This window comes from Nyctereutes procyonoides, unplaced genomic scaffold (genome assembly GCF_905146905.1).
Source record: "Nyctereutes procyonoides isolate TBG_1078 unplaced genomic scaffold, NYPRO_anot_genome, whole genome shotgun sequence".
Classification (NCBI taxonomy): domain Eukaryota; kingdom Metazoa; phylum Chordata; class Mammalia; order Carnivora; family Canidae; genus Nyctereutes; species Nyctereutes procyonoides.
Window position 1 is genome coordinate 58,513,686 of NW_026575020.1, and position 21,686 is coordinate 58,535,371.

The following is a 21,686-nucleotide window of genomic DNA, read 5'->3' on the forward strand; positions in this document are numbered from 1 at the left end:
AGGGGACAGCCCACAGCTGGAGCGCCCGCCCGTGTGCCCAGCCCCCCCACCAGGGCATCTCCCTGGCAGGCAGCACCAGCCCAGGGGCTACATGGGGCCGGGGCGGGGGCAGATGGGGAGACAAGGATTCCTGGTTTGGAGAAACCACTCCAACTGCTGCATAGAGACAAAGGAGAAGCCACGAGATCTGTCAGGGTCCAGACGCTGCTTGTGCCACCCATGCCTTCTTGCCTTCGTGCCTACTGTGTGCCAGGCACCACACCAGATGGGGACAGAGCCTCGCTCATGGCCAGAAACGACGGCGCTGTCGCTTGTCACACCCAGCTCTCGGTCCCTAATATCCCCCGCCAACAAAAGGAACCAGGCCCCTTGAGAAACGAATACACTGAGAGGAGCCTGGTGCGTCCTGGGGTCAAGGAACAAGGCGACGGGCATGACAAAGGGATCCAGGCGCCAACGGAGAGAGCTCCCGGTGGCCAGAGATGGAGCAATCAGAGCAACAAAATCAATCAGGGGGCAGTGGGTTACATACTGGTATCAATTATTGAACAGATGAACAAACAAGGAGAAGAGACAAATCTGCTCAGAATTCCAATGTCCGTAGATACTCGGCCCCCACAGAGGTGGAGCATGACCCCTCAACTCCTGAAGAGGGGGTGGCACACAGTGACCGTCCTTCCAAAGAAGAGAGAGGGCAAGAAAGAGTGGCCGCCCCGCGGAGAGGCCTGGTGACACTATCTTGGCCAGGGGATCAAGGCCACAGCAGCAGTGATGAGTCATGTTGATAGGATGTACCCTTGATATGATATAATGGGAATGAGGCTTTTTATCTCTGTGCCCTTCCTCCCAAAAACCCATAACCCCACCCCCACCCCGTCTACCCAAGAGAAAAAGAAAAGATAATTTCAGCTGAGGGACATTCTAAAAACGCCTGCCCAGCACTCCTCTGAACCGTCAAGGTCATCAAAAAACAAGGAGAGTCCGAGAAACTGTCACGGCCAAGAACCCAGGAGACCTGGTGATGACCTAATGGGATCCTGGAACAGAGCCAGGGCGGTAGGGCCCTGAGGAACTCTGAGCAGAATAGGGCCGTGTCGATACTGAATAGAGTAAGAACTCCCCGATATTGCTCGCGTGTCGTGTCGCGTGTCGTGTCGTGCGAATACACCGCGGAATGTACCTTGGAGGAGGGGAGGAAACCCGAAACCCGGCCCGGGGTAGGAAGGCACTCGACCACCTTTGCAATGTTTCCATAAACCTAAGATCAATTAGAGTTTAGGGATCCCTGGGTGGCGCAGCGGTTTGGCGCCTGCCTTTGGCCCAGGGCGCGATCCTGGAGACCCGGGATCGAATCCCACGTCGGGCTCCCGGTGCATGGAGCCTGCTTCTCCTTCTGCCTGTGTCTCTGCCTCTCTCTCTCTCTCTGTGACTATCATAAATAAATAAAAATTAAAAAAAAAAAAAACCTAAGATCATTATCGAATAAAGGGTTGATTTCAATGTCTTCCCTAACCAAAAGTACCAAAGATATTTGCACAAATTTCCCTGCTAAGCGTATTTATTCATCCAACAAATACAGGTTGAGCGCCTCCCTGGGCTGGCCATTGTGCCAGGCTCTGGGGAACCTGACAATGAACAACACGGCAAGTCCTGTCTTCAGGGGTCGTCAGGTCTACCCTCTACCTGAACAATGACCAGTGTGCAAGAGAGGTGGGGAAGTCACGAGCGACAAAGATAAATGGTGAATGCCTATGAAAGATTACACGCTATAGATTCCAGAACAGACACACTGCAGAAGACATACAGAGCCGATTAAGCCCTAAGATTCCATGAGCGTGGGGACCTCCCGGCCAAGGGTCGGAGATGACCAACGGGGAGCAGAAATAAGAAGTGTGACATGGAGAACCTCCCAGCCTCTCTGGGGTAGCGCTTTCAGGCATCACTACACCCCTGTTGAGCACACAAAGGAAGAAAAAAACAAAACCCGAGCAGCCCCGGTGGCTCAGCGGCTTAGCGCCTGCCTTCCGCCCAGGGTGTGATCCTGAGGTCCCGGGATCGAGTCCCACGTCGGGCTCCCTGCATGGAGCCTGCTTCTCCCTCTGCCTGTGTCTCTGCCTCTCTCTCTCTGTCTCATCAATAGATTAAATTTAAAACAAAACAAAACCCAATGGATATCGTGGGGCAGAGGAGATAGGACAAGTCACGGCTGGTGGTTCCCGACAGCAATACGACTGTAAGGACCCAGCAGCCTTCCCATCCTTGTCCAAGGACCCCTTCCTAGCAGGTGCACCCCAAAGAAGCAATATGAGCGTAAAAGGGGGAAAAAAAAGTCAGTGGTCCCACCATATTCACAGACCCAGAGCCCCACGACACAGTCCTGAGCGGCCAGTACACTGGTGGCATTTAAAAGTGGTTCAGGGATCCCTGGGTGGCGCAGTGGTTTAGCGCTTGCCTTTGGCCCAGAGCGCGATCCTGGAGACCCGGGATCGAATCCCACGTCAAGGCTCCCGGTGCATGGAACCTGCTTCTCCCTCTGCCTATGTCTCTGCCCCCCCCCCTCTCTCTCTCTCACTGTGACTATCATAAATAAATAAATAAAAAATTAAAATTAATTAATTAATTAATTAAAAAAATTTAAAAAAAATAAAACTGGTTCAAAGCAGGGTCCTGGAGTCTAGGTCCAAGTGTGGGCTCCTCCATTTGCTCTGTGACCTGCAACCTCTCTGCCTCGGTTTCCCCACACAGACAGTGAGGGTATTACTAACACCTGCCTTCCAGAACCTCCTCGAAGCTTGATGGAGACCATGGTCAAAGCCAGGGCTTGGTCAACGGGAAATGCCCTGCAGCACCCTCTTGGTTGAGGTGCTCTTGGGGTCCCTGGAAGGAAAAGGAACTCGATGGAGGGTGAGCCACGAGGGAGATACAGAAAGACACAGACAGGAAGGCCGCCTGAGACGTGGAGGCCGAGGGAGCCGACCTCTCCCACCATCTCCAGGCCGGGCCCAGCAGGCAGGCGAGGGTGAGCAGGACGCTTGGACCCCCGCCGCCCCCACACACGGGGGCCAGCGGGAGAACATGCGCGGGGAGAACAGGTCACCCGGGACTCGCCACCCGCACCCCTGCACTCACCTGCCAATCCCGCAGGCACCTGCCAACCCTGTACCCACCTGCCAACCCTGCACGCACCTTCCAACCCCGCACGCACTTGCCAACCCCGCACGCACCTGCCAACCCCTGCACACACCTTAACCCCACACGCACCTGCCAACCCCGCACGCACCTGCCAACCCCTGCACACACCTTAACCCCGCACGCACCTGCCAACCCCGCACGCACCTGCCAACCCCGCACCCACCTGCCAACCCCGCACGCACCTGCCAACCCCTGCACGCACCTTAACCCCGCACCCACCTGCCAACCCCGCACCCACCTGCCAACCCATGCACGCACCTGCCAACCCCGCACCCACATGCCAACCCCGGACGCACCTGCGCCGGGAGCCGCGGGCCTCACGCCGACCCCGGCCTGTGCACCCGCACCAGGGACCACCGCGTCGGCCCGCCTCCTCCTCCTCCCCCTCCCCCTGCCCAACCCCGCATTTCAGGTCACCTCCCTACTTAAACCCGGGAAGGCCTCCGGAGCCCGGGGCGGGCCCTGCTGAGCCCCACGGAACACCCCGACGAGGACACAGAAGCAAGACGGGGAGCGTGCACGTCTGCCCCCTCGGCGCCCGCCCGCGCCGCCCGGGAACCCTCCCCGTCCACCGCGGGCCCCCGCCACCCCGCAGCGGCAGGGAGCGGCGGGCGCCAGACTCCACGAGGAAGAGGCTGGGGTTGTCACGTGACACTTGCCTTTCTCCCCATTGGCCAGAACGGAGTCACATGGGCGCCCCTCGCTGAAGGGGGTGCTGGGAAATGTAGTCTTCATCCGTGGCAGCCATTTTATTCTGGGAGGCTACTAGCCTCGGCTCGGGCTCCCCTCGGCCTGCCCGTCTGCCTTCCCCTGGACCTCGCCCCTCCTCCGCCTCACCGCCCTCGCGATCCCCGGCAGTCCTTCACCTGCACGTCGCCCCGACCTGGAAGGCTTCCTTGCCCACTCTGCAGCCTGGGCCTATCTGCCCCGTGGGCCTCCGAGCAGCCTTCCTGGTCCCTCCTCCTCCGACACCGTGTAAATGCCGTCCTCTCCCAGCGCACCTGCCGCCACGCGGACGCAGCTGCCCGGTCCTGCCGTGGAGCTGGCGCCCCGTGGCGTGGGGCGGTGGAGGGAGGCCGCCGCCCCGCCGCGCTCCTGCACCTGCTGTGCCCTGGCCCACCACGTGGCGGCCCCGCCCCCACCCGCCCACGCTGGTTTTAGGAGCCCGAGCGGTCCACCTGTCCCGGGTTGCAGCTGCGGTGCCCTCCTCGCAGGGTGTGTTTCAGCAGGTCCAGGGGGGGGGGGGCAAGAATCTGCACCGGTGGTCCCCGGGCCACCCCTCGGGAGGCTCTGACGGCCCCGCAGCCCCGTGAGCTGGGAAGCGCTTGACGAGAACACCTGCTTGCTGCAGCCAAAGTCCTAAGGCTGGGCCGCCGCTCGCAGGTCCACAGAGGAGGGAAAGTTAAATCAGGACGTAGCAGCGCCTGGACACCTGCGTGGGAGCAGCTCCTAGGATGTGACCCCGGTGGGATGCTTGCCCCCCCCATCACCCCCCACCCCGGCTCCGGCTCCGGTCTGCTCTGGTCTGCGGGGAGTCGGCCTGAGAGTCTCTCTCCCTCTGCCCCTCCCCCCACTCCCGCCCCACAGGCTCTAAAAATAGGTTAGGGACGCCTGCTGGCCCCGTGGTTGAGCATCTGCCTTCAGGCTCAGGGGCTCAGGGCGTGACCCCGGGGTCCCGGGATCCAGTCCCACGTTGGGCTCCCCACAGGGCGCCTGCTTCTCCCTCTGCCTGGGTCTCTGCTTCTCTCTCTGTGTCTCTCATGAATAAATAAAATATCTTTAAAAAATAAAATACAGGGGATCCCTGGGTGGCGCAGCGGTTTGGCGCCTGCCTTTGGCCCAGGGTGCGATCCTGGAGACCCGGGATCGAATCACACATCAGGCTCCCAGTGCATGGAGCCTGCTTCTCCCTCTGCCTGTGTCTCTGCCTCTCTCTCTCTCTCTCTCTCTCTCTCTCTATCATAAATAAAAAATAAATAAATAAAATAAAATAAAATAGTTTATTTATTTATTTATTTAAAATATTTTACTTATTCACTCCTGAGAGACACACAGAGAGGCAGAGACCCAGGCAGAGGGAGAAGCAGGTGCCCTACGGAGAGCCCGATGCGGACCCGATCCCGATCCCAGGACCCAGGGGTCACGGCCTGAGCCCGAAGGCAGATGCCTAACGGAGTCACCCAGGCATGCCCCGAACTTTATTTTAAAAATAAGCTAATTGACAAGTTAAAAAACAAAACGTTAGATCAGGTTTTGTCATTTCCTTGGCTTCCCCCCACCCCACCCCTCCCCCGGCCCTGCATAAGAATGCCAGACCCTGGAGGTGCCACCGCCCACCAGGCCCCTGCCCCTGCTCACCTCCTCTTCCTGCCACCCCCCAGGTGCTGCCCCTCCCCAGCCTCACTATTTTACTGGTTTACTTATTTACCAGGACGGTCTGTCTCATTTACTGCTGTGTCCCCCAAGTTGAGAGCGTGCCTGACTCACTTCGTGGGTTCTGTGAGAGGGAGAGGGACAGAATCAGAGACGGGGGAGGGGGCTGCGACCCGAAACTCAGGGTCCCTTCCCACACACACCCACCCCCATGAGCATGGGAAACGGGGCAGCCCCCTCGTCTGACCACCTCATTGATGAAGTCCACAGTGAGGCCCCCTCAGCCCCCACGTGCTCTCTGAGCTTCCCCTGGACCCAAGGAGGCAGGTGCAGGGGCGCTAATCCCGGCCAGCAGGCTGGAGCTGTCCCGCCCCATCCCAGGATGCCCCTTCAAGGGCGGGGCGGGGAAGGTCGCCCACCCTAGCTGGGGCTCCTGCAGACAAGGCCAGCCTTGGGCTGAGCTGCTGGCCCTTGGCTCCCAGATCTTGGGAAGCCCACCCGCTAGCCCTGACCCGGGCAGGTCAGAGACCCATGTACCCCAGAGCTCTCCCCGACGTACAAGCTGGAGGGGGGCCCCTCCCAGTGCTCTGGGGTCAGGGCGAGCAGGGCACAGGGCCGAGCGGAGCTGGGAGAGGTGGAGTGGGGACAGGCCCGCGGGCTGGTGTCCGTCCTCCCCGTGAGGACACAGGTGCACTGGGGGGAGGAGCACCCGGCCCAGAAGGCTCTGCTGGCAATAAAGGGAGATGTGCGAGGGCTGGGCCGGGGTGGCAGGCACGCTGTGGCCAGGGCTGCTTCGGAGAAGCAGGTACGTGCAGTCTCGTGTTCAAAGAGGCACGGACGGGGTAAGTCTGGCCTGCTTGACCCTGAGACTTTGCTCCTCCGCAGGAACCACCCCGGACGCCTTGGTGTCTGGAAGGCCCATCATGGGGCGCCTGGCGGTCCTCCTGGCCCTGGCTCTGGCCACCCTCCTGGCTCCGGGGGCAGGGGCTCCAGTGGGCAGGAAGGGCGCCCGCAACAAGCTGTTGCTGGTGTCCTTTGATGGTTTCCGCTGGAACTACGACCAGGACGTGCACACCCCGAACCTGGACGCCATGGCGCTGGACGGGGTGAAGGCCCGCTACATGACCCCGGCCTTCGTCACCATGACCAGCCCCTGCCACTTCACCCTGGTCACAGGTGAGCATGGGCCTCAGGGTGGGGCCTGGGGCAGGGAGAGGGTTGAGCAACCCGAGGAAGGAAAAACCCCCGTCTGCACAGAGCCCTGTCCCCCGGGGGCCCACGGGGACAAAGGTGACAGGGGCGGGGGACACGCTGTCTCCAGGGAGACACAGCATGGCCAAGGGGGATTGTCAGCAGGCCATACCATTGGTGGGAACATACACAAGCCATAAAACTGCCCAGTGGTCTCGTTTTAAACGGTGACCCCAACCAAGGTGACAACCCCGGGCGGGTCCTGGAGGAAGTGAGTGTGGCCGGGTTCCAGACAGGTGGGAGAGATGAGCCTGCGGCCCCCGGATGCCCTCAAACCCCTCAAACCCCCCATCGCTCCTGGAGGTCTAGGGTGCCGTGTCAGCAGGGCCGCGCTCCCTTTGGAGACACTAGGGGACCCTTCCTGCCGCTCCCAGCTCCCGTGGTCTGTCCCTCCAACCCTGTGGGCTGTCTTCCCCCCACGTGTCTCTCCTTGTCTCGTGAGGATGCTCATCCAGAGACGTAGGGTCCTCATCCTAACCTAACTAGTCACATCTGCAAAGACCCTATTTCGAAGCAAGGTTACTTGCTGAGGCTCCGGGTTGGACGGGGCCTTGGGGGGCGGGGGGAGGGACCCTGTTCTGTCCAGAGGGCTCATCCTCATGCCAGTGTTCTGTGACCATGCCCCCCGCCCCCGCTGCCACATCTGGTCCTCTGTCCTGTGTTGCACCTGTTTCCTTAATAGGTCCCGGATGGGGGAAGGGGGCCCACACTTCAGCCCCACTCCTCTCGTAGCTAGAAGTGAATTTTTAGACGATATCTCGTGGGTGGAACTCCCGTGGTGCGTCTGGGCTTCTGCTGGGGCTTCTGCTGTGTGGCTGGGCCGTGACTGTTTCATCCGTTCCCTCCTGCCGGCCATCTGGGTCGCTCCGGGGCTTTGCCGAAAGCCATGAGGCTGCCCATGACATCCCCGCAAGCAGGACCTACCTCAGGAATGGGGAGGGCTGCCTGCGACCCCCGAGGGAGGAACGTGGGCTCCCACCAGCAGGGCAGCGTGTGAGAAAGCCTGCCCGGCTCCCTCCCACCATCTCCTCCCTCCCCTCGTGTCTCCTCCCCGCAGGCAAATACATCGAGAACCACGGGGTGGTGCACAACATGTTCTACAACACCACCAGCAAGGTGAAGCTGCCCTACCACGCCACGCTCGGCGTCCAGCGGTGGTGGGACAACGGCAGCCTGCCCATCTGGATCACAGCCCAGAAGCAGGTAACGGACGGCGGTCCGGGGACGGGGGACAGGAAGGACCTGGCCCAGAAAGGCCATGAGACCTCATGAGGCCCACGCAGTTCCTTCCCCCCACCCGAGTGCTGGGCTCCCCGCAGAGAGGGGTGCTAAGTGGGTCCCCGAGGGCGGGGGCGGTCCCAGGTGCTGAGGAGCATCCACCACGGGCAGCATCTTCCCCGCAGCCTTGGCCCCTGGCTCTGGGAGAAGGGGGTCCGGTCCACCCGGAAAAATAACCTCACCCAGCATAAAGGCCGGTAACGGGCAGCCCTGGTGGCACAGCGGTTTAGCGCCACCTACAGCCCGGGGTGTGATCCTGGAGATCCGAGATCGAGTCCCACGTCGGGCTCCCTGCATGGAGCCTGCTTCTCCCCCTGTCTGTGTCTCTGCCTCTCTCTCTCTCTGAATAAATAAATGAATTTTTAAAAAAGGGAGGGGGCAGGTAATGATAAAACAGCTTTCTGCCTTCCCCTTTCTGGATCCCTCCCCGGGCTGGGCAGCCGACTTCCAGCGGGCCAGAGATAAGGTAGAGGTGGGTTGTGGGGCTGCGCCCCGGAACCCCTCCATCCCGCAGCGCTCTGGGGGTTTCTGGCCCCAGAGGTGTGGCTTCTCGTCGACGGGGTCAAGCAGAGGTTTCCAAGATGAGCAGGGTGAACTTCGGAGCCTACCGCCACCCTCTAGGCAGGGCGTCCACTCAGGTCGGAGTCCTTCACCCTGGAGGGAGCCACCTGGAAATCGGGCTCGCTCGCAGGAGCTGAGAGCCTGGCATCTCACGGTGCTCGGTCCACACAGCAGGGCAGCTGGGGAGCGGACACGCAGACAGGGCGAGCACGGACGTGGGGCGGAAAGGACAGATGGATCTGTAAATAACGCAGCCATCGATTTATGGGCAAGACAGATGGATGGCCAGGCTGAAGGCTGGAAGGGCAGGCGAGGGGACAGGGGTGGCAGGGTCTGGACGAGACCAAACCATATTAGGGAGACGCCAGGCTCCAGGCCAGAAGGGGAGGGCGGTCTGGGCAGCTCGGCCCTGGGGACGAGGACCCAGAGCCATGGTGACGATGGGGACACTGCGTATCTGAGGGCACTATTATATCCATTATCTCACTAGTGCTGAGTCCACTGGGCACCCGCTCGCTCTTCCACACAATCAGTATCGGCCCTGGGAATGTAAGATAAGACTTATGAAAGCCCTTCCCAAAAAGAAGGGGGTGCCCGTGGGGGGAGCAGGACTGTGAGCGGGCAGGAGGAGAGGCGGGTGGGCTGGGGGCCGTGTGACAGCGGCAGGGAGAGGCAGGGGCGAGCCCCAGGGCGCCTGTGGGCTTTACCGCCGCCGCCTTCCCTGGCAGGGCTTGCGGACGGGCTCCTTCTTCTACCCTGGCGGGAATGTCACCTACCAAGGCCTGGCGGTGACGCTGAGCCGGAAGGAAGGCGCTCTGCACAACTACAAAGATGAGGTGGAATGGAAGGCCAACATCGACACGGTGATGAAGTGGTTCACGGAGGAGGGGCTGGACCTGGTCACGCTCTACTTTGGGGAGCCCGACTCCACGGGCCACAAGTACGGCCCCGAGTCCCAGCAGAGGAAGGACATGGTGATGCAGGTGGACAGGACCGTGGGCTACCTCCGTGACAGCATCAGGAGGAGTGGCCTGGAGGACAGCCTCAACCTGATTATCACGTCCGACCACGGCATGAGCACCGTCAACAAGACCGCCCAGGACCTGGTGGAGTTCCACAAGTTCCCCAACTTTACCTTCAAGGACATCGAGTTCGAGCTCCTGGACTACGGGCCAAATGGGATGCTGCTCCCCAAGGAGGGGATGCTGGAGAAGGTGTACGAGCTCATCAAGGATGCCCACCCCAAGCTCCACGTCTACAAGAAGGAGTCCTTCCCCGCGTCCCTCCACTACGCCAGGAACCCCAGGATCACCCCCCTGCTCATGTACAGTGACCCCGGCTACGTCATCCATGGGGTGAGCTGCCTGCCCCGGGCGGGGCTCCAGGCGGGGCGCGGGCTCCTTCCCTGGGCTGCTGGGCCTCTCTCCATTTCTGTAAAAAGCGCCCCTCCCCCTATTTCTCACACATCCCCGGTTTGAGCGGCATTGGCCACCAAAGGGACACACCCGTCACGATGCAATAGGAGCGTGTGTGCACGTACACAGTGTACATGTGTGTGAATGCATGAGATTTGTGTGTGGGCGTGTGCACGGTCACTTGTGCGTATGTGTGGGGAGACTGGCCATAAGAAACCAGAGAGAAGCGAGGGCGAGGGGGCCACTGCGCCGTCCGCCGAGAGCCGAGGGACCCCCAAGGAGATGCAGGCTGGGCGTCAGGATCAGGAAAGGGAGCGCTGGCGTGCACAGGCGCCCTGTGCTCACAGCTCCTCCCCGTGTGCTTGGGGTCAGCACCTAGTCTTCCCCGAGGGGCCCTCCCTCGGGCCAGGGATCTTTTGGGGCTCAAGATTCAGAGAAACCCTTCTGCCCCCACGTGTAACCCCCTCCCAGGGGTCCTCTGCCCCCGCAGGGGTGCTGCTGGCAGAGAGGGGGGGTGGGCGGGGAGTCCCTGCAAAGGCTCAGGGCCTTCCCTCCCCGGCAGAGAGTGAACGTCCAGTTTAACAACGGGGAGCACGGTTTTCACAACGACGTCATGGACATGAAGACCATCTTCCGAGCCGTGGGCCCCAACTTCAAGAGAGGCCTGGAGGTGGAGCCGTTCGAGAGCGTCCACGTGTACGAGCTCATGTGCAAACTGCTGGGCATCGTGCCCGAGGCCAACGATGGGCTCCTGAGCACACTGCTGCCCATGATTCAGGAAACCAGCAACGGGCCCGTCAGCACCCCGCCACCCACGCTCCAGGGAACCAGCAGCAGGACGGCCAGCACCCCCGCAGGTAAGGTGCCGCCCATCCCGCCACCAGGCAGCGCAGACGGCGTGGGCCTGCACCGCCCTGACCAGCGAGCGCCGTCAGCCGCGTGGGGCCGCCTTTTCTTTCCCGGTCCCGGACCCTGGGCACATCTCGGGCCCGACACCAAACAGCGCACTCTGCGTGTCCTGGCAGCAGAGAGGGGACAGCAGGTGGATGTGAGCAGCCTTGTGAGGCTGCGGACACGGTGGGCCAGAGAGGCAGGTGGTTGCCCCCAGGACAGGCCCCGGGGAAGTCCACCGCGGGGCACCTGCTCTCCTGCGTGGCCACGTGACGGCTCCTTCCGCGTCTTCCTCTATCAGCCTCCCCCCCACACGCCCTTATAGCCACGCCAGCCAATCCCCAGGGGCACAGGTCCCCTGGGAGCTGATGAATGGCAGACCCCAGTGGGGGCCCAGCTAGAGGTGTGCAGGCCCTGCTCAGCAGGGGAGGGGCCTTGGTGAGGGCCGAGGTCAGGGGGCTTTTGGGGGGGTGAGGGACATGCTCCCACTTCTCTCATTCACTGGATGCTCTGAATTTCCTCAGGGTCTGCCCTCCTTCCAAGTGGCCAGCCCCCCTTGGTGATGGGAATGCTGGTGGCTGTGATTCTTCTGGCCAAGGTCGCATAATGCCCACCGCTCAAGGTCAGAAGCCCAGGAGGTGGAGGGGAGGATGGGCCCGTGCTCCCTGCTGCTCCAGCCTGGCGCCCCCACTGCTGACCTGGGCCCCCACACACCGAGGCAGAGAGGCGTCAGTCCTCGGGAACCCCTGCAGGCCCCCTCCAGCCGCTCTGCCCTAGGCTTGGAGCAGGTCTTCCCAGAGCAGCGGGGCCCATGAGACCCGAACCCTCCGCAGCCTCCTCCCTGCCTGCCTGCAAGGCCTCCATGCTCCACCAGGGACAAGCGAGAACTCCGAAGCCATGGGGGTCAGGTGTGCAGGGACAGCCCAGGGGGCAGGGGTCCTGGGACACAGGTGGACTCAGCTTGCTGTGTGACAGCCCCACCTTGCTTCTGCCCTGGGGTGTCGTGACCCTCCAGCCCGAGCAGAAGCACATCACGCACACGTTCCTTCCCAGACCACACAGCAGGAGCCTGCTCAGGGTCAGGCCCTGGCCTGGGCTCTGGGGATCCGCAGTGACCCAGGCAGCCTGAGCCCTGCACCCTGGAGTTTGTGATTTAGGGGCCACAGGGGATGGGCAACAGGAACTGAACATATCAGTGAGGGATGACTGAGCCAGGGTCAGGTGCCAGGGCAGGGAGAGGACAGGGGGCCACGGGAGACCTGGATGAGGATGAGCCGGCCACGGGATCCCAGGATGGGAGAGTGAGTGAGTGAGGGCCCCCTAGGTGGGACTGGTCCTCACGTTCATGGAAGAGGAGGGAGGCCGATGCTTGGAGGCCGGTAGGCGAGGACAGGTACACGATGAGCCTGCCGTGGACACAGGGAGCCCCTGGCCAGGTGACACGGGACACGCCTGATTCGAGACCAAGGATAAGAGGAACATGGGACCGCCAGGGCTCGGGAAGAGGGGCGGCCAGTTAGGACGGTCCCTCGGGGGTCTGGACAGAACATCCGGGGGGCAGAGTGGACTTGGGGCTAAATGGACGGGTCCAGATACCTTTACCTGCAATTTCCTCTCGGGTTTCGCGGAGACCAAGATTTCTGGCCGAGGCAGTGACGCAGGAGGTTTCCTCCAGCCTATAAAACACACCCACGGACACTCGGGTTCTGCACGGAACCTGAGAGGTGGGCTCAGACCTCACAGGCCAGGAAACTGCAGCAGAACCGGGAAGATGACGTGACTCTGCACTGGGTCAGGAGGGGGGGGTGCCCTGGAAGCGTGCCAGCCTGTAGTACAAGCCCCACCCTGTGGCCTCTGCCCACCTCTGTGGTGTAAATGCTCCCACGGAAGCTAGTTTCACGCTCCCAGAGTTGGGGCCGCAAAGGCCAGGTCAGGAAGGGCTGCAGAATCGGCCCCGGAGCCGGAGCCCACGCCCAGCACGGAGCTCAGAGCCCTGGGGACCACCCCCCCCCCCCGTGGGCTGGCCACCACGGCCGCTGAATCCTGTGCAGAACCAGGGCGGCGCCCCAAGGACTTGCCCCTCGTCTGAGAAATGTGACCGCCCTTCCCTGTGCGCCAGGGGAAACTGAGGCACCCTCGGGCCCTCCACTCTTCAGAGTCTGCAGTGTGTGTGGCATGACCCAGGCCCAGGAGAGTGCCCCCAGCCTTTCCCCACCCCACCCCCACCTGCACCCACGCACGCCCTCCTGGGGCCAGCTGAGGGTCCTCAGTTCCCACAGCGGCCCTGCTCACCCCACCCTGACACCTGCCGGCCTTTGCCCATCACACTTCCCACCACTCCCAGCCTCCCTGCACCCGGGGATCCTCACCCTGCCCCGCCCCTCCCTCCAGCCAACAGCACTTGTTCTTCCAGGACCACCTCTTCCAGGAAGCCTCCAGAAGCTACCCTCTCACGGCCTGAGTCTGCTGGACACGGACAGACGGACGGGCCTTGTCTCTTCGCCTAACCACAGACCTCAGGGTCCCCCCAGCTCCAGCTGCAGCCCCAGCTCAGTCGTTAGGGTGCTGGCAATAGGGACCCTTCCCAGGTTTAGGTCTGGGAAGTGGGTGTGGGGCTGGGAGCCCCACCCGGGAAGGGCTGGCCCCTCTGCCCCAAGACTCGTCCCTCGGGCCGGGGGTGGGGGGGCGCAGGGTAGGCTTTAGGGACCCGGCTAGGGACCTCTGCCCCATGCCAGTGCCCACAGGCCGGCCGCTGCTGCTCAGCGGGGATGAAGGCTGCCGGGTGGTGGCTGTGAGATGCGGACCCTGCTGGGGTCCTCTCAGCCTGACCTGACTCGTTGGCCCCAGGCTGTGACCAGTTCCTGATCCCTTAGGCCGCTGGCAACCCGGGGAGGCCCGGCTGGCCTGCCGGGGGGAGAGGTGGTGCAGAGGGGAGGACAAGGCCCTTTGTGAACCCACGGGGAACCGGAATCTCTAAGCCACGTTGTTCAACCAAGAAAATAAAAATAATTTTAAAAAGATGAAAACAGGGCAGCCCGGGTGGCACAGTGGTTTAGCGCCACCTTGAGCCCAGGGCTGGATCCTGGAGACCCGGGATCAAGTCCCATGTCAGGCTCCCTGCAGGGAGCCTGCTTCACCCTCTGCCTGTGTCTCGGCCTCTCTCTCTGTTTCTCGAATAAATAAATAAAAATCTTTAAAAAATAAAAAAATAAAAAGATGAAAACACGGCAAATAGTAGACCATCACCAGTGAGGGTGGGGGTGGGGGCGGGGAGGGGGAAAGTGCGCACACCCGCACGCCTCTAGACGTAATCATCCCCCTGGAGGGGCTGCCTGGGTGGCTCAGTCGGTCAAGAGTCTGCCTTGGGCTCAGGTCATGATCCTGGAGTCCCAGGATCAAGTCTCGCGTCGGGCTCCCTGCGTGGAACCTGCTTCTCCCTCTGCCTGTGTCTCTCATGAATAAATAAAATCTTTTAAAAAATATATTTTTATTTATTTATTCCTGAGAGAGAGACACACACACAGAGACACAGGCAGAGGGAGAAGCAGGTTCCACGCAGGGATCCCTCCAAAACCACTTCCTAAGAGCAGGAGCTTTGTTGTAGAGCGACTCCTACTCAGCCTGTCCCCACTCGCAAGCTGTGACCCTGGGGTGGCGGTTAGCCTTCCCCACCGAAGGGCAGGCACGGCCCCCTGAGGCCTCCCCGGATAATGCGGAGGCGGGAGCTCCGTGCTGTAGCCATGGGCAAGGTCAGTGGGGGGCTCCGGGCCTGTCCGGGGCAGCTCCCGAAAACAGACCCAGCGTAACAGCGTGACACCGCCTTTGAAGGGTGGGTGGGCAGGCCCTGCGTGTTCCTCGCCTGCGAGTCCCGCTCTCCCCTCCCTGGGCCCCAGGATCCATCCCAACCCACCCGCGGCAGCGGCCTGACCAGCTGCCCGGAGCGGGAGCCCTGCCTTGGCCCCAACGGCCGGTGTTCCTGGCCCTGCTTCCAGCACTTTTCCTAGAAGGAACGCGCACCCCGTGGCGGCCACCCCTGGGGCGCCCAGGCCCGCTGGCCTGCTCACAGCAGCTCTGACTCTGGCCAGGTCCTCATCCGCCGTGGGGCTACATTTCCCATTTGTGCGGCTGTGGGGGTGGCCCAGGGGCGCGGACCCAGCTGTGCGCCCGCCCCCCACCACTGGCTAGGGCACTGCCCTGCGGCCCCAGGCCAGTCGCTAACCGCTGGACCATTTCCTCGCTGTAAAACCAGAGTAAGAGCAGCCTCTGTCTCTAGGTCGGTCCTAACGATGAAAACCGGGGGATCCCTGGGTAGCTCGGCGGTTTCGTGCCTGCCTTTGCAGCCTATCAGGGTGCAATGGCCCAGCGCAGTTTCTCTGCCTTGTCTTTGTCTTTACGATCACCTCGGGTTTGGGGTGACCACTACCGATTGTCCATTCATGTCCGTTATTTCTCATTTATTTCCTCTGAAAATTAACCTGAGTAAAAAAGGATGAGTTGGGATCCCTGGGTGGCGCAGCGGTTTGGCGCCTGCCTTTGGCCCAGGGCGCGATCCTGGAGACCCGGGATCAAATCCCACGTCGGGCTCCCGGTGCATGGAGCCTGCTTCTCCCTCTGCCTGTGTCTCTGCCTCTGTGTGTGTGTGTGTGTGTGTGTGTGTGTGTGACTATCATAAATAAATAAATTTAAAAAAAAAAAAGGATGAGTTAAGGGGCCCCTGGGTGGCTCAGCGGTTGAGCGTCTGCCTTCAGTTCAGGGCGTGATCCCAGGGTTCTGGGATCAAGTCCCGCATCGGGCTCCCTGCATGGAGCCTGCTTCTCCCTCTGCCTGTGTCTCTGCTTCTCTCTCTGTGACTCTCATGAATAAATAACATCTTCAAAAAATTTTTAAAAGGATGAGTTAGGGGCAGCCCCGGTGGCCCAGCGGTTTGGCACCGCCTTCGACCTGGGGCATGACCCTGGAGTCCCGGGATCGAGTCCCGCATCCGGCTCCCTGCATGGAGCCTGCTTCTCCCTCTGCCCGCGTCTCTCTGCCTCTCTCTCTCTCTCTCTCTGTCTGTCATGAATAAAAATAAATAAAAATCTTAAAAAAAAAAGAGTTAATTGAAAAGAAAAACGTCGACTACATAACAGCGTGGGCGGCCATGGACACAACAGGACATAGTAAAGGAGGGGAGCCAGAGGCAAGCCTGCAGGAGGCGCCCAAGCTCGTGCCCACCATGGGGCGGCCCAGGAAGCCTCCAGAGGGCAGCCCCGGGGTCCCCGTGGCGGGTCCCAGAGACGCCCCCCAGGGGAGTTCAGGACACGACTGGAAACTGATGTTGTAATTTGCTGTACAAAGTTCATTCTACGATCAGCCCAGCTAAAAACAAGTCAGGAGAAAACTCCGGCTGCAACAGAGCAGAGCACTGCATTCTGGAGCCACATGGAGGTGACCCAGCACGGATGGCAGCGTCCACACACAGCTGTCGGGCGGCGCGAAGCCTTTGTTGAATTTAGCCCAGAGTCCAGCTGCCGGCAGGAATGGATGGAACATCCCAGCACTGACCGGCCAGTTCAAGAGGGACAGGGTGTGCGCCTGGGACACCGAAAGCCCCCTTTGTCAGGCGGCCTCGCCCCTTCTAGAGCCAGCCCTGCATGCTGTCACCAGGAGGCGGCGCCCTTGCCCTCTTCAATACTCCCCTGAAGCCCTTCTCCGCAGCTTCTGAAGTAGGAATTCGGCACCTCCGGTTCCTCCAGGGGCTCCTTCCCCTGCTCCGCTGAAATAACCACGTGGAACCTTAGGGGACTGGTCCAAGAGTATTCGTTTCCCCACATTTTTTTAAAGGTTTTATTTATTTATTCATGATAGACAGAGAGAGAGAGAGAGAGGTGGAGACACAGGCAGAGGGAGAAGCAGGCTCCATGCCAGGAGCCCGACGCGGGACTCGAACCCGGGACCCCAGGATCGCGCCCTGGGCCAAAGGCAGGCGCCAAACCGCTGCGCCACCCAGGGATCCCCTGTTTCCCCACATTTTTGATGGAGCCCCCAAGTGAATGCTGTTAGTTCAGAGACGTAGAACCTTCCAAATCGGGTTTCAGGATCCGCTGAGGGAAGGGATCATGTCGCCCCCTACTGAGCGCAACCGCCAGGCTGGATCCGTGCTTTTCAGACACAAGTGTGCCCCAGAAGGGCTGTGTCAGGTCAGAGCCCCTGCAGGAGAGCCTGAGCACACACACGTTTCAGGATCGGTAGGTCTGGAGTAGGCCTGGGAACCCGCATTTCTGACTAGTTCCCAGGTGATTCTCCTGCTGCTTATCACAGGACCACACCCAGGAATCACTGCACTTAATAAAGGTTATGGGGACGCCTGGGGGGGCTCCGGCGGTGAAGCAGCTGCCTTGGGCTCAGGTCATGACCCAGCGTCCTCGGGATGGAGCCCAGAGTCGTCGTCTCCCTGCTCATCAGGGAGTCTGCCTCTCTCCCTCTCCCTCTGCCTCCCCTCCTTGCTTATCCTCTCTCTTTCTCAAACAAATAAACAAAACTTTAGAAAACCTTTGTAAAAAATGAAAGTTACGAATGAATGAATAGAAGCTGGTCTGACCCAACCTCCTCAGGTTAAAGAGGATTAGGATGGAGGCAGTCAGCGCCCCCCACTCCCACCGCCTCACTCCATCCCTGAGCAGAGGTGGGAGGGGGGGAGCACAGGTACCCCAAGTTCAACCCCGGTAGCCAGGCCAGCCCTGTCCCTCGGGTTAAGTCTACTCTTCCAGAAGCCAGGGAGCTGCCGGCCACTGAAGGGGAGCCCGTGCGCCCTTCACCCGCGGGGGCCCCCTTTGGCCCACCCGCCTGGGACCCAACAGGAGCCCCCGCGAGTCCGAGAACCCGACAGCCCAGGCCCCGCCCCTCCACGTGGCGAGCTCACTTCCCGGGGCGGGATCCGGGAGCGCCCCGCCCCCTGCGCCTTCGCACCCAAGGGCACCACGTGCTTCGCGCATCCTCTGGCTGCCAGGTGGGACCACGGGGCTCGGCAGGTGCCAGCACCTGGGGCCGCGGACCTGCCGGGCGCCCCCGCAGGTGACTCTCGGGGGCGTGCGGGCAGCTCTGCGGGAGCTCCCGTTGCCATGGTTACCGCCCGGGAGATGCGCAGCCGCCGCGTGGGGAGCTGGGGCGCGGGCACCGCGGACACCCCACCCGGACACCCCACCCCGTACGCGCATCACTTCCCATCCCAGCCACACGCCACACGCGTACACCCCCTAAACCCACTCGGGGCCGGACACCCGGAGATGCGCTGTTGGATCAGGCCCCCCCGCAGCTCGAGTCCGCGCACGCGCAGCAGGCTGTGGCTCCTTTCCCTTTGTGACCCTCTCCGCAGACCCACCTCGTGGGGTCGCTTCAGAGAAGGGGTGGCCTCCTGGGCACGCACCCCTCGGCCGGAAGGTCACCGCACTGCCCCCGGGCACCCCCCGCCGTCAACCCCACCGGGAGCGCCCAGACACCTGCATCCGCGGGGACCCCGCGCAGGTGCGGCCAAAGCGCAGCGGGCGGTGTCCCCAGGAGTCCGTCCCCGCCGCCCGTGCAGCGGGGGGGCCTCCAGGAGCTGAGCCTCGGGACCCGCCAACTCGGGAACACCTGCATCCCCGCCCTCCATCCTCCATCCTGCCAGGCTGCAGCAGGGGGAGGGACCCGGGCCACTCACCCGCCGGGAGTGCCAAGGAAGCCCGGAATCTCACCCCGAGGACAACCTAATCCAGTCAAGCTTCTAAATTTTGTTTTTGGTGATAAATCACTGCGTGGCTTTTGACTTAAATCTCCAAAGAAGTTCAGAAAGGGGTACCTGGGTGGCTCGGTGGGTTAAGGTCTGCCTTCGGCTCAGGCTCAGGTCATGATCGGGGCCTGGGATCAGTCCCACAGCGGGCTCCCTGCTCCCTCTCCCTCTGCTGCCCCTCTCCCTGCTCGAGCTTTCCTCTCTCTCAAATAAATAAAATCGTTAAAAAAAAAAAAAAAAAAAGTTGAGAAAGAGGGGGGATACAGCCCTAGCAAAACTCTCTCCTTATCATGTGTGAACTTACATAAACAAGCTTTCTCACAGTCTACACCAATAAATCAAAAACAGGAGTGGGAACCCTTCTGAACCAAGTCTCAGAAAATACATAATATTCATCCAAAGACACAAGAACTATTTGGAAAGATGCAGCTCCCTCCATCTCATTAAGAGATGCAGTTCAAAATTTTGACATATATATTCTACATTTTATATATATATATAATAAATACGTACCACAGTTTAGTACACTTATGTTGGTTTGGTCAACTGACTGATTGAATTAATCCAGAATAATTCTTTTTAAGACTCAGAGCCTTAGAGTCTCCGAGAATAAAACATTTTAAATTTAAATTATGTTTTTGTTGCAGAAACCCATGCTTGAGTGATTAGTGAATTATCTTCAAACATAGAAATGTTTTTATTAAAATAAAATTCAGCGGAAGAAGTGAGATGGGACCCCCTTAGGTGGAAAAGAAAAGAACCTAGAAGAAATTGCCCAAGTCTTCGGTATTGTGAGGTCACATTGCTACATTATTTACATTTCATTTGATATATTTAAAAGAATTGCCCAAGGGAAATGGGAGGCAATTGCACTTCGAAGAAGAAAAGAATCTTTTTTTGCAAAGAGTGCAGAGGAGGCGGACTTCAGAAGGACTGGTTCACCAAACAAAAACACCATCCAGTATTTAAAAGGAAAAAAAAAAAAAAAAGAAGTCACAAGAGAACCAAGTTTCAAGCAGCCACTTTCTCACATGATTATGCTAATCCTACAGGTCAGGACACATGACAGGAAGAGCAAAGGTCAGGGCTAAAATTCTTGTTATCAGAGGTTCACAGGAAATAAACAGGGTTTTCTTATTGGGGACTCTGAGATTTGGGGTTATCTCAGGGTGCAAAGCGGTTTGCTGGTTTGGTTTGTCTGTGACTGAGGAACAGGAGGACTTGCTCGATGACCCTGAAAGCAGCACAGAATGTCACGTTTTGCTTCTGTAGACTGAGGAACTGTTTTATTTTTAAAAGTGGGTATTCACAATACACCGGAAACCACATCCTTTGCACCCTTGTGAACTTCATGATAAAAAATGGTAGATACCAACCTAAAAAAGTACCAAAAAGGCATTTTTCCAAATTCTCGTAGGGGCTCTGTGGACAAAGTGACTTAGACGCCACTGACCTAATTCCACTTCCTTTTTGGACCCAAGAGTCAGAGAGCGTGTTGGTGACAAGCAAACCACCAAGGAGTACAGAGAGGACACTCACCTGGAAATGCAAGTCCAAACCACCACAAGATGCCACTTCACACCCAAAGAAGGGCTCTCATAATACAGTAAGAGAAAGAAAAGGGACAGGGGCCTCTGCAGACGTGAGCGACCCCACGCACAGCCAGCGGGCCTGGAGAAGGTGCAGTCACTTGGACAGCAGGCCGGTGCTTCCTCAGCAGGGGACATATACAGGTGCCTGTGACCCAGCGATTCCACGGCTGGTGCGCACCCCGAGAATGCATGTCCATAGCAGCATTCTTGACAATTGCCAAAAGGTGGAAACAGGTGCCAAATATACATGCATCAACAGAAGCAGGGGTCACCAAAATGCAGTGCACCCCACGGTGGGACATGATGCGACTTGGAAAAGAGGGAAGCACCCCCCGCCCCCACCCTGCGTGGCTGGGCCTCAGAACGTGCTGAGTAAGAGAAAGCAGCCACAAAAGGCCACACATTATAGAATTCCTTTTATGGGACATGTCCAGAGTAGACAAATCCTGGGGGACAGGAAGCATTGGATGGTTGGGGGGCTGGGGGGAAGGGGTTGGGGGAGGAGGTCAATGGCTGCCCAGTGAGTATAGGCTCCCTCATGCAGAGATGAAAATGTTCAGAGCCGGAGAGTAGTGACGCTTGTACAACATCGTGAATTCAGTACTAAATGCTACTGAATTATATGCTGGAAAGACTTAAAATGGTAAATTTTATGTTATGTGTATTCTAGCACAATTTTTGAAAAAACAGATTCCGGGATCCCACCAAAAAACAAAACAAAAAGCAAGGAGGCTGCATAGCGGTTGTGTTTCAGGCCAGGAAGCCTCACCAGCGACTCAGTCTGCTTAGCTGGCTTCCCCAGAGCTGCCCTGCTCCTCTGTCGGCTAATAAACATGCTAGTGAGGTGAGGGACCCAAAGGCTGGGCTGAGGGAGGGGGGCCAGGAGGAGAAGTTTGGGTGTGCCCCCTCCCACCCAGGAGCCTGGCTAAGCCCCCATCCTCCATCAGAGAGGCTCAGGGAAGGTGAGCAGGGACACTCCGGTGAGCATCAGGCTTCTTCTTAAGGCTTTGCTGGGGCTGCCTTGAGAGTTTACGCCCCACTGGGCTGGGCAGGAGGCCGGGGCAGCCAGTATTGGAGGGGGCGGCCCAGAACCTGTCCATGCAGGCCAGGTTCCACAGAGTGGCCTGTGTGTTGAGCTGGGCACGTGGGGCCGGGTTTCTGAGCCCCGACTGGGTCCCAGGAGGCAAACCTGCATTTGGGAGAAGGGCCTATTGGCCCAGTCAGCCCAAGCTATCCCAAAAGGCCTTGGGGATGTGGCTGTATCCTGAGCAATCCCGAGTTAACGGAGGAGGGGTATGAAGTGTATAGCTTTTTTTGTGCCATTCGCTGTGCCAATCCTCTTAGAAGAATTAGGTCCTCTTCCCCCTACCACAAACAGACACACAG

The 21,686-nt window shown here is 59.7% G+C and overlaps 1 protein-coding gene across 1 annotated transcript; it reads left to right on the forward strand.

Annotated features, from left to right (window-relative positions):
* Positions 1-6,488: 6,488 nt before the first annotated feature.
* On the forward strand, positions 6,489-13,948 carry ENPP7 (ectonucleotide pyrophosphatase/phosphodiesterase 7). The gene is made up of 6 exons (XM_055320014.1): positions 6,489-6,741; positions 7,874-8,019; positions 9,384-10,010; positions 10,633-10,927; positions 11,486-11,583; positions 13,375-13,948. Exons 1-5 carry the CDS (start codon positions 6,489-6,491, stop codon positions 11,566-11,568), a joined length of 1,404 nt encoding a protein of 467 aa, XP_055175989.1. The 3' UTR covers positions 11,569-11,583; positions 13,375-13,948.
* Positions 13,949-21,686: the final 7,738 nt, after the last annotated feature.

Coding starts and splice junctions, on each gene's coding strand:
- ENPP7 (XM_055320014.1), top strand. CDS start 6,489: ATGGGGCGCCTGGCGGTCCTCCTGGCCCTGGCTCTGGCCACCCTCCTG. Junction 6,742..7,873: donor CCACTTCACCCTGGTCACAG/GTGAGCATGGGC, acceptor TCCTCCCCGCAG/GCAAATACATCGAGAACCAC. Junction 10,011..10,632: donor CCGGCTACGTCATCCATGGG/GTGAGCTGCCTG, acceptor CCTCCCCGGCAG/AGAGTGAACGTCCAGTTTAA.